This window comes from Triticum urartu, chromosome 7A, assembly GCF_056163025.1.
Source record: "Triticum urartu cultivar PI428250 chromosome 7A, HENAU_Tu73, whole genome shotgun sequence".
In the NCBI taxonomy this organism is placed as follows: Eukaryota; Viridiplantae; Streptophyta; class Magnoliopsida; order Poales; family Poaceae; genus Triticum; species Triticum urartu.
The window spans coordinates 710,658,872-710,673,774 of record NC_141879.1 but is presented as its reverse complement, the minus strand read 5'-3'; the positions used below and the strand labels follow the sequence as shown (position 1 = coordinate 710,673,774).

The 14,903-nt window shown below is 46.7% G+C and overlaps 2 protein-coding genes across 2 annotated transcripts; one reads left to right on the top strand and one right to left on the bottom strand.

Moving 5' to 3' along the window:
- Nucleotides 1–6,426: 6,426 nt before the first annotated feature.
- LOC125527056 (uncharacterized) lies at nucleotides 6,427–7,273 on the top strand. The gene has a single exon (XM_048688528.2). The coding sequence runs from the start codon at nucleotides 6,570–6,572 to the stop codon at nucleotides 6,813–6,815; it is 246 nt and encodes an 81-aa protein (XP_048544485.1). The 5' UTR covers nucleotides 6,427–6,569; the 3' UTR covers nucleotides 6,816–7,273.
- Nucleotides 7,274–12,885: 5,612 nt separating this feature from the next.
- On the bottom strand, nucleotides 12,886–14,214 carry LOC125521709 (uncharacterized). The gene has a single exon (XM_048686767.2). The coding sequence runs from the start codon at nucleotides 13,725–13,727 to the stop codon at nucleotides 13,071–13,073; it is 657 nt and encodes a 218-aa protein (XP_048542724.1). The 5' UTR covers nucleotides 13,728–14,214; the 3' UTR covers nucleotides 12,886–13,070.
- Nucleotides 14,215–14,903: the final 689 nt, after the last annotated feature.

The following is a 14,903-nucleotide window of genomic DNA, read 5'->3' as shown; positions in this document are numbered from 1 at the left end:
CATTTGGTGATCGATCTCCCCTTGCTTCTTTACGTTGCTTCTTTAAGACCGAATCTGGCAGGCATCACACATACTTCATTTCCATAAAGGAAAAGAAAGGAACATACTGCTACCTCCATCTTTCTGTACACTGCATTCTTGACATGGATGCTTCGTCACCCCCCAGGCCAAGCCAAGGAAACGAAATATCCAATTCCACGACACAGTTTCATTAGACATAAGGCTTGCAGAGGGATTCATTGTGCAACTGCGAACAAGCACGAAACCCATCCATGGAAGAATCGCAGAACGATGCCACTGCCGTTGGGTGTTACTGGTGGATTGAAATTCTACAGCCGGAATCAAAGTACCCAACTTGCAGTTACTGAATGCCACATTTCCTCTCTCATGCCAATGAGGGACGCCGACGGGGATGGAGGCACGGACGGCCGACGGCCCCGGGGAGCAGGAGGCGCGCACAGCAGGCTTGCCGTGGCGGCCTGCTCTCGACAGCGACGGGAAGGAAGGGACCGTCGGAGGCATCGGAGGGGAGCGTGGGCAGCGGCGGCTAGGCTCCCACAGATCTGAACTGCTTTGAATGAGGAGCCAGGGCCGGCGAGTGGAGGCGGCAACGGGGGAGAGGAAAGAATGAGATGGAGAAGAAAGAGTGCCCATTTGGCGAATGCTTGAACCGCTGATGAATCCATGCGCCTCGCCGCGCTGTACCACCCGTCGCCGTGGTGTACGGAGATGAGAGATTGAGAGAAGAAACGGGGACACGAGGGAAGAAGTGGAAAAGTGTTTATAAAATATTACTTTGTGTATAAGTGGACTGATAATTTTTTTTGGTGAAAATCACTTCTTTTGGGCCGTTGGATCTTCAACCGACGGCTCTGGGTCATCTTCATCCCCAGCCTTCTTCCTCCTCTGAACCGCCCATCACCACCCGCTGATTCGCATGTCGCCTCCACCTGAGGCCGGCAGCGCCCCCACGCCTCCTCGCCACCCTGCCCTTCCCTCACTGCAGCCACCCTCGACCATCCCCTGGTTGATCTGTTTTTTTGGGGCTAGCCATTGCACCCCCACCCCCACCCAAACCTACATTGCTCGCTACCGTTCGTAGTGTCGTCCCCATCTCCAGCGAGGTCCTGCCTTGACCTCGTCTTTGACTTCACAACTTGCTACCACTCATAGCGTCATCCCCATCTCCGGCGAGGTCCTGGCTCGGCCTCACCGTTGATGTCACAACTCGCTGCTGCTCGCAACGCCCTCGTGGGCTTCAGCCTTGAGCTTTGCCATGGCCACCATCTTTCTCAATGCGAAATCGCCTTGTACATGTTTTTTGCAACTGAAATGTTATACATGTTCTTGTATCATGGCAAGCAATTTTTTTAGACGGTCATGGAAAGCAACCTTGGATTTATAGACAATGCAAATAATATTTTTTTTTGCATCTAACTATGGGAGCTTTATTAAGAGATTAACATCCGATTACATCTGTATTGTTTTAAAAACATTTGATTACATCAACAAGGTAGGAGCTAGGAAGCGCGGGCACTGCCATAATGACAACATCTTTAATTTGATCCCACGTTTCTGGTAAAACCCCGCATTGAAACCATTTGCTCCTAGATCCCTCGATGGTCCCATGCTTACAAAGCCTCCAGGTCAGTTCTTTTGCTGGCTTCTATGATAAGCTGAAATAAACTGCCCCCTACCCAGCTTATTCTATAATATCAACTAAATTTATTATTTAGAAGTCTACTACTTAAGACTTGACTAGTAGGATTCTAAAAATATATTTTTGGGTGGGCTTCTAAATATATATCAACCAGCTTATTCTAGCATCCCAAAAAAGCCATGAAGAGAATTGGTCCTTCGTCATGTCATAACCATGGTAAATCACTCTCAGCCTTAAGCCACCGACTCAATTCCCAATTAGCTGCTCTGTCACTTCTCACAGACTTCACATAGAAACCAGTGAAGCACCAAACTCTTTTATCTCCTCCAATGTTCTTAACCTTAACTCAGTGTGCTGGTCTGAATAACTTGCCAATGTGACCTCTACTTCCTTTGACCAAAACAGGGTAAATTCCCACTTAATCCGCCACTACTCACCGAGTAACACACCTCAAAGCCAAGCCTCGAGGTCAAATAACGTGCTCTTTTCCCTTTGATCTTCGTTACAAACAACCAAAGCGGACTCTTCTAGCCTCACGAGACTATGAATCTATCGAGCTGTTGCTGGGTTCCTAAGCCTGCGACAGTTCCATGCTAAGCAACTCATTGAGCTAGGTGGGGCCGCTCCACAGCTCCCGTCACATCATTTGCCGTCACTTGGGCTTTTTTCTTCTTCGCTCAAAGGTTTTCGTACTGAATATTGAAGAACTCCATCTTTTTCGTTTTTGCTGATTCAAGTTGCACTCATTGCATGAGTGGTTCTTTCACACTAATCCACCCACGAGTCCTCGACGATTCCATGCATAATCACACGCGTCTGTATGCACCACGTTCCCAACCATGTCAGCAATCTTACTAGGCCATGGAGGGCAAAACAGATTAATTAAAGGGAAGATTAACTACCAAGCCCAAATTTGATTCATGATGTCAGCTATTATAAACAAGCTAGCCACACCTATCCCGCTCCCCGCCGCCAGCCTCCTCCCGTTCACTCTAGCGCCTCCCCCCCCCCCCCCCCCCCCCCCCGCCGCCGGGGGCGTGGCAAGCAAACCCTGCGTGCTGCAGTGGTGGCGGCGACGTTTCTCCTCAGCCCGCGCTTCGGTCAGAACGACGGCGGCCCGTGATGGCCAGATCTACGGCAGAGTGTGCGGAGCGGCGGCGGCGAGGCAGGCGGCAGCGTACGGTGGCAGGTCCAGCGCGGCACTCGATCTGGGCCCAGATAGGCTTCGGCGGGCCGCAACCTCGTGTACCGTTCTATCAATGGCTTGTTGTCCATGGGATTGACCCGCAACTCGAGAATGTTGGGGGCTGCGGCCCTGGGCGTGGCAGTGGTGGCCACCTCCTCCGCCGGAGATGGTTGGCCTGAGGCTGGGTGGTCGGATCTCTAGATCCGGCATCTAGTCCCGACTGCGAGTTGGGGAGACAGAGTTGCCGGTGAAAACTGAGCCGATGGCGGACGATGGCGACGTTTTTGCGTCGTTACGTTGATGAAGGCATCGTCGTGTAACTTCTGTCGACCCACTCATGCTGCTTCAGAGGAAACCCTAAGATCTGGTCATCCAGATCGAATGATGGCGGTACTACGACATTGTTACTCTCTTGGGAGTATCGTTTGTGGAGCAGCGCTGGAAGACAGAGGCAGCAGGTGGAGCGGCTAAGTCTTGCACAGAGCTTCGGTGGAGATGTCAAGTCATGCCTGACCGACATGTGCTACATTGTGTCATGTCTGGTCGGCAGGTGCTACGCACGATAGATCTTTCTAAGTCTTCGCGTATGGATGATTGGGCGTAGGGCGGTGCCCCGTTGGGCACTGTGGTGGCGTCGACGGATGTCTAGAATGGCAAGGATGATGCGGATCTCTATCCTGAAGATGGATCAGCGGTCCAAGGATGATGGCGGCTTCTGGCTTCTAAAACATGTGCATGTGGTGCGCGTTTTAGGTCTGCTGCACCGGCTGTTGGTCCCAATACGTTATCTGGACGGACCGGCGATGACATCGGTTTTAGATGTGGGGGATGAGAGCACTCCACATTATCGAGTTTGTAGGCGTGAGTGATGGCTTCGGGTGGCTTGATGTATTTTCTTACCAGACCTTTGTAAAATAATTAATAAAGATGGTTGTATGCATCGATTGATGCAGAGACCGGAGGTTTGATCTCCTTTTCAAAAAAAACAAGCCCAAATTTTCAGGCGATTTAATTTCAACTCTCACGATCGGTAGCGAATGTTGAAGATCTCCAAAGATACACAATGCTTTCCAAAAGACCATGGACCGCCATCCTAGATCCGATCTCTGTCCCTCTTGTTTTCAAAACTTGCCACACAAACATTGTCACATATACCCCCGCAAAAAAACATTGTCACATATTAATCTAAAGTTCATACCTTTTGGGTTGCCCAAAGCAGGGTGTAGAGCCTCTGCAATTGTGTTAACATGCAGAATTTTATGGTACAATACTTTGCCTACCAATGCGCAGAGTTGCTCCTCATACTCATTGACTTCATCATCAATCACCAGCTTCACCTTTTCTTTATCAGCTAAATCCAACTTTTCCAGCATCTCTTCCACCTGCTGCTTCTCCCTGTTCGCGTTTTGCCTGCTTGTACAGTTTTACTTGGACTTGCCATTGTCATTCAGCCTCCTATCCCGTCTAAAATCTCGCCTCCGGCCGTCGCAGTTAAAACATGGAAGTCTGAAGAAGCCGAGTGCTTCAAAAGACAAGTCTGGGCAGGAGGAAACTAGCTAGCACCATACAGGCATTGCACTCACGAGAAGTATCTTTTCCCTCTATCCCTTGGCATCTAGGGCAAACTCTCCTCTTCAAGCTTCGCCGACGAGCTGATGGATTCACTTCCCCTCTGTCTGTCACTCTAGTGGCCAGTGGCAGGGAGAGGAATACCGGTGCCTCCGCTCAGGTTAGTAGTTTAGGTTGGGGAAAAAAAGATGCGTTGCTCAGATGGATGGCGGCACTTCTCCTTCGAGTTTGTCTTCCGGTCTTCGTTCCTCCTTGAGTTCGTCTAGACGCAGTCGATGGAGCTCCGTTGTAGATTGTTGCGTCTCCTTGGAGAAGTGAAGTTAGGGTTTCTCGTCCTATGGCGAGATTTGTTGTTAGTTGTTTCATATCTATTCAAGGGTTTAAGGACAACGACTACGTTTACAGGAAGCTAATCCATAGGGGCACGTGCATGAAGACTTTTCAGCTGTAATCGACAAGGTCAAGCCGACTCCGACGGGGGAGAGGCGACAACGGCGGCTCATTCAGATGGTGCGAATGATCATTAGTTGTTTCGGAATGTCGACGTGATTTTTATTATGTTTGAGCTGCTTTTTACTTTCGGTGAACTTTGATAATAAATCTGAAAAAGGATGGGCAGGGACAGTAGGTCCCACCATGATCACCCCAAGCGAGCACACCCGAAAGAGAGGGCACCCGAAAGAGGTCAGAAAATCGCCCGATCGCCTTGTCGCCACCATAGGAAAACGTTGAGTGAAGTCTAAAATAAACCTTGTAGTTGTAGAGCTCGACGCAAATAAACCCTTATTTCTAAATCCCTGAAGTTTATACCCTGTTCTTTTCAATCCCGGCCATTTTCAACCTTATATGCCTATCCAAACGGGGAACTAGATGATGGCAGTGGAAATGGCTGGGATGGATGGGCTGTGTGCTGGAAATTGTACGAACCGACACAGTTAACGTATTTCGTGTGTGATGTGCTGAAGGCTACTTACGTTATGAGGCCTGATCTGAAGGCTAGCTTATGCATGCATGTGTGCGCGGTATATACTGTACTCCATCTATTTCATAATGTAGTGCTTTCTTTATCCTCGTGCTTCAACTTTGACCGTAAATTTAACTACCAAGACCGATTGCGGCGGGAGCAAAAGTTATATCAGTGAATTCGTATTCGAAAAAAGTATTAAATTATGTAACTTTTTCTCCCGCCGCAGTCGGCCTCGTTCGTTAAATTTATGGTCAAAGTTTGATCTCAGAAAGCGCGGGCGCACTATATTTTGAAATAGAGGAAGTATGTATTTTCACTGACTCACACTGCTAATCATGCTTTGGGTGCACGTAGACAGGCGAAGCTCACGGCCAGGTTAGCTCCTCTTTGCAATTGCATCGATCGGTGTTCCTAATCTGGATGCATGGCACGGCACTTCAATTATGCAGGAGGACTCGGTGCTCTGCAGGGTGCTCGAGAAGCAGAAAGTGGACAACGAGCAAGACACCGTCCGCTCTTCCTCGCTGACCTTCGCCGGCTTCTCGCAGGCAACGCAGGAGCTGTCCGTGCCAGACGCGTGCAGCGACCAGATGGGCTTAGGCGCCGGCTTCGCACCATGGCAGGAGGAGATGGTCTGTGGCTCGAGCCCATTGACAAACGCAGCGATCTGGCAGCAATACAACTCGGCAAAGAAAATCGTTATGGTCAAAGTCAGCAATCCCGGCCTTTAGTTGTCACATCATCAAATCCACTCATAAAACCGTCATAAGATTTATTTAGTCCGAGATTAAAAAGTATAGGGTACCAACATCAGAGTTTTAAAGGTAAGGGTTTATTTGCGTCGAGCTGTACAACAACAGGGTTTATTTCAGACTTCACTAGAAAGCGTTCCGGGTGTCTCTCGAGGGAGCGTCACCGTCACGGGGCTTGACTTGGCCAGCAATCGCACGCTCGATACTGTACAAATGTAATTGATTAGTCCCGCACCCTCTCTCAAAGAAAAATGATTAGTCCCGCACGAAAAACTGGACCGGTTCCTTTCCGTCCGTGGCGGCTGAGCGTCATGTCACCTTGCTAGCTCTACCCGAACGGCCGAACCCCACCGGACAACGGGGCTATAAAGCCGGCGCCACCGCCGTGACAAGCAAGTTCAGGCTGGACCGTCGGAGAGGGATCAATCGGATCGAATGGCTTTGGCGCCGGTGGAGTTCCTGGGCGCGAGCGACGGCGGGGAGACGCTCTACTGCGCCATCATACTGTGGATGTCCGTCATGTCGTGGATCATCTTCACCTGCGACGGCAGCGGGAGGAGGAGGAAGGGCCGTCGGGGCAGCCGGGACACCAAGGTCTTCGTCGGCGCCGAGCGCCTCTGCGACGGCACCGGGCCCGACTGCAGCGGCGGCTACGGGCTCTGCGGCTCCTGCATCGACTAGCCTGGCCGAGCCGCCGCCCCCTGCCTACGTTTGGACTTTTGGTTTGTAAAATAACTTGAATCGATTCGTGTAATTGGGCGTCAAAAGTATTTCGTCTGTCTATGATGTGGTGTGATGAAGATCGAAGTCCTCTTCTCTTCCCCCGGCAACTTCTTCTAGCCTCTACATATATAGTTTTAGCGATCGATGATCGATGAGATGAGCTGGTATGCGCAAGGAGTACGTCGATCGCTCTGGGGCGTGCTGCTCTTTGCTGGGGTCCGCCTACACCAAGTGGACCAATGGTAAATATATGGCGCATGTCAAAGTGGTTTGTTATCTTTTGTACGTACCTGTCGAGAGGTAAAAGGCAGATGAGTCTGACCATTATATAAGGTCACGTACGTACGTGCGCGATGTAAAGGTCAGATTCTGTTTTTTTATAATCAGACTATTTTTATTTATATATAACAAAACCAATGTGTTTTTAGGATATAGACACAGTACCGAGTTTTAGAGAAAATTGTCTAAAAATTCTTAAGTTTTGTGATCCATTGTCTAGATTTTTTTTTTGGTTGGGTTTCAAACCTTATACTTTGTGTACACTGCGGGGACGGTTGAGAGGCTACTACCACTAGTGCAGAACCGGCAATAGCACCGGTTCGTAAGGCCCTTTAGTGTCGGTTCGGTAACCGGCACTAAAGTGTGGGCACTAAAGCCCCCCGCCCCCTCCCCCCCTCCCTCTTTAGTACCAGTTCAGCACGAATCGGTGCTAAAGGGCAACCACGTGGCACAAGGCGCGCCGTGGTCTGGGGGGCCTTTAGTTCCGGTTGGTAAGGATTTTTTTTATTTTTATTTTTGAAATAAAGCAAAAACAGCTCGCCTACTAGGCCAACACGGCCTGCATACGACTAGAAACTCAATCTCTAGTTGGGCCAGGGTGCAGGCCCATACGACCCAGTAGGCCCCACAGGGCAGAAGACTTGCAATAGGCCCACAAAGGCCTGCTTAGAGAGGAGCTCGACACGGTAGCTGCGGCGGGGCTTATAAACCGGTGCGAGCTCCTCTCAACTAGTGAGGTGGGACTAAACATTGTGCACTGTGGGTGGCAGCGCACCATCTTTAGTACCGTGCACCACCTTTAGTACCGGTTGGTGGCTCCAACCGGTACTAAAGACCCCCCCCCCCCCCTTTAGTACCGGTTGGAGTCACCAACCCGTACTAAAGGCCAACCGGTACTAAAGGTTCGCCATGAACCGGTACTAATGAGCGCCGCCTGCCTGGCCGTTGGAACCGGCACCAATGGTCATATTAGTGCCGGTTCAATTACAAACCGGGACTAATGCGTTTTACATTAAACCCTTTTTCTATTAGTGTACTGTTGGAGGTGAAGTGCCGTGCCCTTAACCTTGCCTTGAGGTTCGGTCCTTATAAGGATGAAAGGGCAAAACTTAACCAAAGACTTGGACTATATGTATCAGCCAATGCATGAAAAGGGCAAGGCTTAATCAAATCTTTGGGCTATACTATATCCCGACAGATGGATAGAAGGACAAGACTTAATCAAAGACTTGAACTGTATGTATCAACCAATAGATTGAAGGGCAAGTCTTAATATCAAACATGGAACGTATTATGTCCAATAAATGGTTTTTTTTTGCGAAAAATGTCCAACAAATGGATGAAATGGCATGACTTAATCAAAGACTTGGACCATATGTCTCAACCAATGGGTAGAAGGGCAAGACTTTTAAGCCAAGACTTACACCATGCCTCAACCAATGCATGGAAGGGTATGTGAAGACTTGGACTATATTTCTAGACGTGTCGGGATGTGGGTTGGGCGGCAAGAACTTTATTACATCTTTAGAGAGCCGTCACTGCATCGCCTTTTTGAATAGAACACAAACCCTAAACAAACTAAAAAAACTATGAAATAAAGTAGCAACCCTCCCATCAGGAAGGGATTAGATCCACCGCGCCTCCATGGCCCTAAGACCACATGAGGCAAGGCAGATCAATGGCGACGTCAGCGGGAGGCAGGGAAACCCTATTTCCTGGAGTCACTCATGGGGACAAGGGAGAAAACTTTAAGCACCAAACTTGGGTTTTAAACACAAGCAAACACCATTTCCCATGATAATGATAATCATAGGAATCTAAAAGACTGGAATATTGAAGTTCATAAATCATTTGATTTTTTTAGAAGAATACATCTTGAATATACTTGAAACTATATTCCTATTGGAAATAGTTGTATTCTCGTATCTATTGATCCACGATATATCGATTTTAGTGAGAAAAAACTTATAGCAAATCATTAAATCTTAGTAGACTAAAACTTAACCGATGCCATATTCATAAGATCTTACGTGAAAATTCATGCAAAATTTTCTACAGCATAAATATATTTGTTCATTGCAGTCATAGTCTCGACTCTAGACTGGGTGTTTGACCAACCACAACCAATTGGTCTCACTGCATTTCCATATATAAACGCCGGGCGGGAGTAGCTGCCGACCCGGCGGGCTCAATTTGACACGGGAGTCGGAAGAAATGGAGACCAAGGCGAAGAACCAAGAAACGGCTGCCGACGAGAGCTCCCCGTCGGTGCTGCAGTGGACGGTGAGGCTCCAGCTGTTGGCGCTCGACACCGCCTTTGGCCTCTCGCAGCACCGCGACGGGACCATCAACCGCTGGCTCTTCTCCCTCGGCGACCGGTAGACGCCCGCGAGGCCGCGTCGTAAACATATTATAGAGCATAAGCTTTAGGACACCCCCTATTTTGTCATTGATTTTTGCATCGCGATTCATGCAAGTATGTTTGTCTTTTTTTTGTTTCTCCCATATAAAGCAACATATGAACTTCAAATTTGGCAGCTCAACAAAACATCAATGGCGGTACGGCGACATGCTGCGGCGGAAGGGCAAGGACATGCACGTGGCGGAGTTCCTGGGCACCGTCCACGCCTTCTACTGCTTCCCTGAGCTCCCCGACTCGACCAGGCTTGTGGAGGAAATCAAAGCTCCAACTCTGTGTGCGTCTTAATTAGCTATCTGCGTGTGAATAAGATGATTTCTGATGATTTTTTAAAGTCGTTTGGGTTTTTCAGGTCCCAAATCTAATTTCTTGAGAGTAAACGCTCTTATATTATGAACGGAGGAAGTACATGACATTCTTTAATCACACATTTATGTTTTATTATGTGCTTTGGAGCAAGTATAATAGTAGGCTATAAGCCTGGTCACGTGGCACTTTTGTCTGCAAGAGTCAGCTTTTCTGCGTGCTTCTATAGATAAAAATATTATATATGAGAAAGGAGGAAGAGAGCACATGAAAACAAAGGAAAAGACCTTTGGTTCCAGCCTTCCCGGTGTACACACGCCTGATATGAGATTTTTTTAGAAAAAGTCAAAAAAGTTTAGAAAAATTCCAAAAAGTTTAAAGATTTTTCTAGAATAAACATGACTTACTTTTGCACTAATATATAAATTTTCACGAATAAAAAACCAGCGTTGACTTCAGGGCAGAAAAAATAAAAATTATTGCTATTACATGTCACAATTCACACAGTTTTTGCCAAAAAGTGTTTTCTTAAATGAAGTCAATGTTCTTTTCCTTTTGTGGTTTTTTTACTATTTTTTCGAGACAATTATAACGGAATGTCAAGTCACTACTCACACTATTTATCCATTTTGCCGAGAGCTACTAAGATGTCCAAGCACACTGAAAATTGAGATGAACATCACACACTCAAAAATCTTCCACGTAAACAATCAGGATTTCTGGATTTTTTATTATTTTTTACTGTTCATTACCGGGAACAGAATAGCTCGGGATCCAAAACGCCGCTCTCGCAATTTAAATGTTTGATTATATTTAAAAATGTTCAATAATATTTGTTTTATATGACATGTGAGTTTAATATATGCTAGAGGACAACGTGCGCTTTGCTGTGCCGCATTTCGGTTTTGGCATTAATTCTATTTTTCTCCCAACAGTTATTGGGTCAATCTACATTTCATGCATACCGTTGAGGTGGTGGAGCAAACTCGGACCCCCACGAGCGCTATTGGGTTGGCCATGTAGGCCAGTCCTTTCCATTTTGGGAAGGTTTTTTCTCCATTTTTTTCTCAGCCTGGTTCTTTTACTATTTTTCCTATTCACTTATATGTTTTCCTTTATTTTATTTGAAGGATTTTTTTAATTATTAATATTTTCAAATTAAGGAAATTATTATATATTCTTGGACATTTCTCCAAATTCGTAAATGTTTTATTCAAATTTGTAATTTTTTATTAAATATCCGCTAACATTTTTTCAGATCCATGAACGTTTTTCAAGTTAAAAACATTTTCTAATCCCTGAACATTATTTCAAAATTCGTTATCATTTTAAAACATGAAGGAAAACATATAAAAGCAGTTGATTTTTTTATAAATCATGATTTTTTTTCATATTTGTGAAGAATATTTAAATTTATGAAATGTTTAAATTCATAAATGTTTATGAACTTTTGAGACTATTTCATAAAATTCACAAAAAAATAAATTCCTAAATCTTTGTAACCGTTTTGAAATGTGTTTTAATAGAATGGTTGTCCAATACTATAATGCGACACCCATGACCTGGCCAAGCCATAGCAGGAAAGATCCATTTCAATATAAACAGTTATTTTGGTTTATGGTATTTTTTAAAATTCAGTAACACAGTTTAAGGACATATTTTCAGACTAATATATATTTTCAGAAAATTACGATCTTTTAAAAAATATGTGAAAAGTTTCAAATAACCAAAAGGTTGATATTTGTGAAAATTTCTACAATTCATTTTTTTTCTTCCTAAAATCATGAAGAAACATAAAAATTGTATAAAAATATAGAATCTATGGATTTTCTTCATATTCATGCAGAATTTTGAAATTTACAAAAAAATATTAAATTAGTGAGGTTTTTTTAAAGTTGAAACCTTTTTTGAAATTCACAACAACTTTAATTTCGTGAATGTTATGACTTTTTGGAACAGTTTACCATTTTTTTAATGTGCTAAACTTTCATGAAATTTATGATGATTTTTATAAATAATAAACTCATGGAAAAAAATTAAGAATTCACTATTTTTTCATATTCATGTAGAATTTTTAAATTTACGGTTATCCTTTAAATTCGTTAATGTTTTCAAACTTTGTGACCCTTTGTGGAAATTCACAAAAATGTAAAATTCCAAAATGTTTTGATTTTTTTTCAATGTGTTGTAATAGAACGTTGGTTCTGATACTGTCACGCATGACCCAGGATCTGACCAGACCCACACAGACGGTGTCCAGTGCGAAGAAAAAACTTTCAGCGCTCTCCCCTAGTCCTCTGTTTCTAGGGAGCTGAGTAATTGGAAGGATAGCCAACTGATGGCTCTTAGATATCCTGTAAATGGAAGAAATTGTTTGTATAAATGGCTTTGACGTCCTTGTCCGTGTGTACGGATGGACATGCAAGGACACCATTATGTCTGGAGGACTATAGTACACAATTAATTTTGGAGGAATAGTAGGACACAATTATAAAGGAGCCATAACGATGTCGTCCTCTGTTGAACACACGGGATAGATAAGTTGATGCGGTTGTCGTCTGATTGATGTGGTTGTCGCTTCTCATCAAGTTCTGCACTTTTGTGTTGATCCAAAAAAAGAAGTTGTGCGCTCTTTCTGCGTACTTGAGTTCGGTGTAGGCTAACTGACTAATCTCGACTACTTTTAGTTATGGAGGTTGACTGCCTGTCTGAACTCTGAAGCGAATCCACTGTGATCGCAGCTAGTTTCAGATATACTCCCTCCGTTCCAAAATAGGTATTAGTCCCTCCGTTTCTAAATATTTGTCTTTCTAAAGATTTCAAATGGTGACTATATACGGAGTAAAATGAGTAAATCTACACTCTAAAATATGTCTATATACATTCGTATGTGGTGATCATTTGAAATCTCTAGAAAGACAAATATTTAGGAACGGAGGGAGTATTTCTGAAGAGAAATTCACCATGCAGTTGGTCTGTTGGTGTGGTGTGCGGGCAGATAGTTTCAGATGTGGTGCGCAGATCAATCGTTCTTGATCTTCACTCATCACTCCAAACGCAGTCATTTTACAGTTTACAGAAGACAAAGCCAGAGGCCACACTCTCGCTAGCACACCAAGAAAAGAAAACAGTAATCTCGATCATGAGAAGGGACCGAGGGAGTAAGAGGAAATGACATGCTCGGCGTCGTCAGTCGTCGCGCACGCAGCTCACGTCGGCTTGAGGTCCTGGAACATGGAGTCCCACTTGATCTCGCTCTGGCCTCCGGCGGTGCCGCCGTCGGAGCACCGCTCCTCGTCCTCCTCGCCGGCGCCGTCGTCCTCCTCGTCCTCGTACGCGCAGTCCTGGAACATGAGGCTGGCCTTCTGCGAGCCCGAGAACCGGACGCCGCCGCCGCCGCCAACGCCGCTGGCGACGCCGCCGTCGGTGATCATGAGCACCATCTTCTTGACGCTGCTCCTCCGCCGCACGGCGCCGGCGCGGACCACCACGTCCCCCGCCGCGCCGTTGCAGATCCTCGGCACCACGGTGACGGAGGACGAGGAGTACCGCCTCCCTCCGGGACCGCCGGCGCCACCGCCCAGCCGGCGCGCGCACCGGGCGATGCACCTGCCGGCCCTGCGCGCGAGCCGGGCGGCCGCGGAGGAGGAGGACTGGGACGCGGCGGCGGCGGCGGCGTCCTTCCTGGCGAGCTTGAGGATCTCGAGGCGGTGCTTGGCGACGGCGATGCCCATGCTCTTGAGCAGGTCGTGGTCGAAGTCCGGCGCGTCCCCGGGCTCCAGCTCGTTCTCGCTGAAGAGCAGCCCGTACTCGTACGTCGCCGCCGGCGTCAGCCCCGCCTTCGACAGCCACGCGTACCAGTCCATCCCTCTCTCTCTGCCACTCTACACACTCTAAGACCTCTCTCCTCACGGCGAGCTTCTTCTTCTCCGAACGATCTCCTCTCACTTGTAAGTTGTAACTGTGGCTAGCTCATGATTCGTGCGTGTGGGATCTTTATAGAAAGGAAGACAGCCAGCCAGACCAGAGGTGGCACGCAGTTGGTTGCACGGCTCGGCTCACATGCATGCCGGCAAGAGGATTACTCCTGCTAGCCGCCGCTGCTGCCACAAAACGCGTGACACATTAGTTGCAGTGGTCGTAGAAGACCAGCACCGGCACCCAGAGCGTGCGTACACTCCTATCTTGAAGTGTCACAGTGTGTTTTTATGGGGCTTGGATCCCGTGGATGCAGTACAAGCGATGGATCTGGATGCTGGATGGAGATCCAGCACGACGCACGTACACGGTGCAGATCTGCGGCCAGCAGCGAATCCACGAGACAAAAGTGCAAGCGGGAAGGCGGGGAGATGGGGGAAAAGAAATGCGAGGCTGTCAGGGTGACCTGAGGCAGATCGCTGTGTACATGGATGCCGGGCGTGGCTCCTCACATGCCTGCTCCTCAGATGTGCATGGGTTGTTAAGCCAAGTGAGCACTTGCAGTGTGCTGGCCTTTCATGATTCAGCGGTCGGTACTTTGATTTAGTTAATTATAGTTATTTGGGTTGTTAGTTGAGTGAGCATGCACACCTGAGCATTTGCTCCTGCACGCTGAAAATATTCTTGCAAATGTAAAAAAAAAAGGAAAGAAGCTTAGATCTACATGTCCATGTACAAATGTTTAGGGGGAAAGCCCAATAATTTTCACCCGCTATAAATAAACAAGTGCCAAATTTCACGCATTTTCAGGCCATTACCGAACCTTGTTTCTTCCCTGATGAAACATGATCTAGTGTCCAAGCTTAATTTGAATCCGCAGAGATATGTTTGAAACGCATTGACAAACATGATCATGGACAAAAATTTCATTGTTGGACCGGACTACGTATGGTTGAGACGCACAAGGATCACATGATGTACTCGCAAAATAAAACTGATAATTGAAGACGACATCATTTTGCGATAGCTTTTAACCTTTTCGTTGCGATGGAGATATGTTTCTTCTTCGGTGGAGAAAAGCGAAGTCAAGCCGAGCTAGGGATGCTAATCATTTCCCTCAAGTT

Coding starts and splice junctions, on each gene's coding strand:
- LOC125527056 (XM_048688528.2), top strand. CDS start 6,570: ATGGCTTTGGCGCCGGTGGAGTTCCTGGGCGCGAGCGACGGCGGGGAG.
- LOC125521709 (XM_048686767.2), bottom strand. CDS start 13,727: ATGGACTGGTACGCGTGGCTGTCGAAGGCGGGGCTGACGCCGGCGGCG.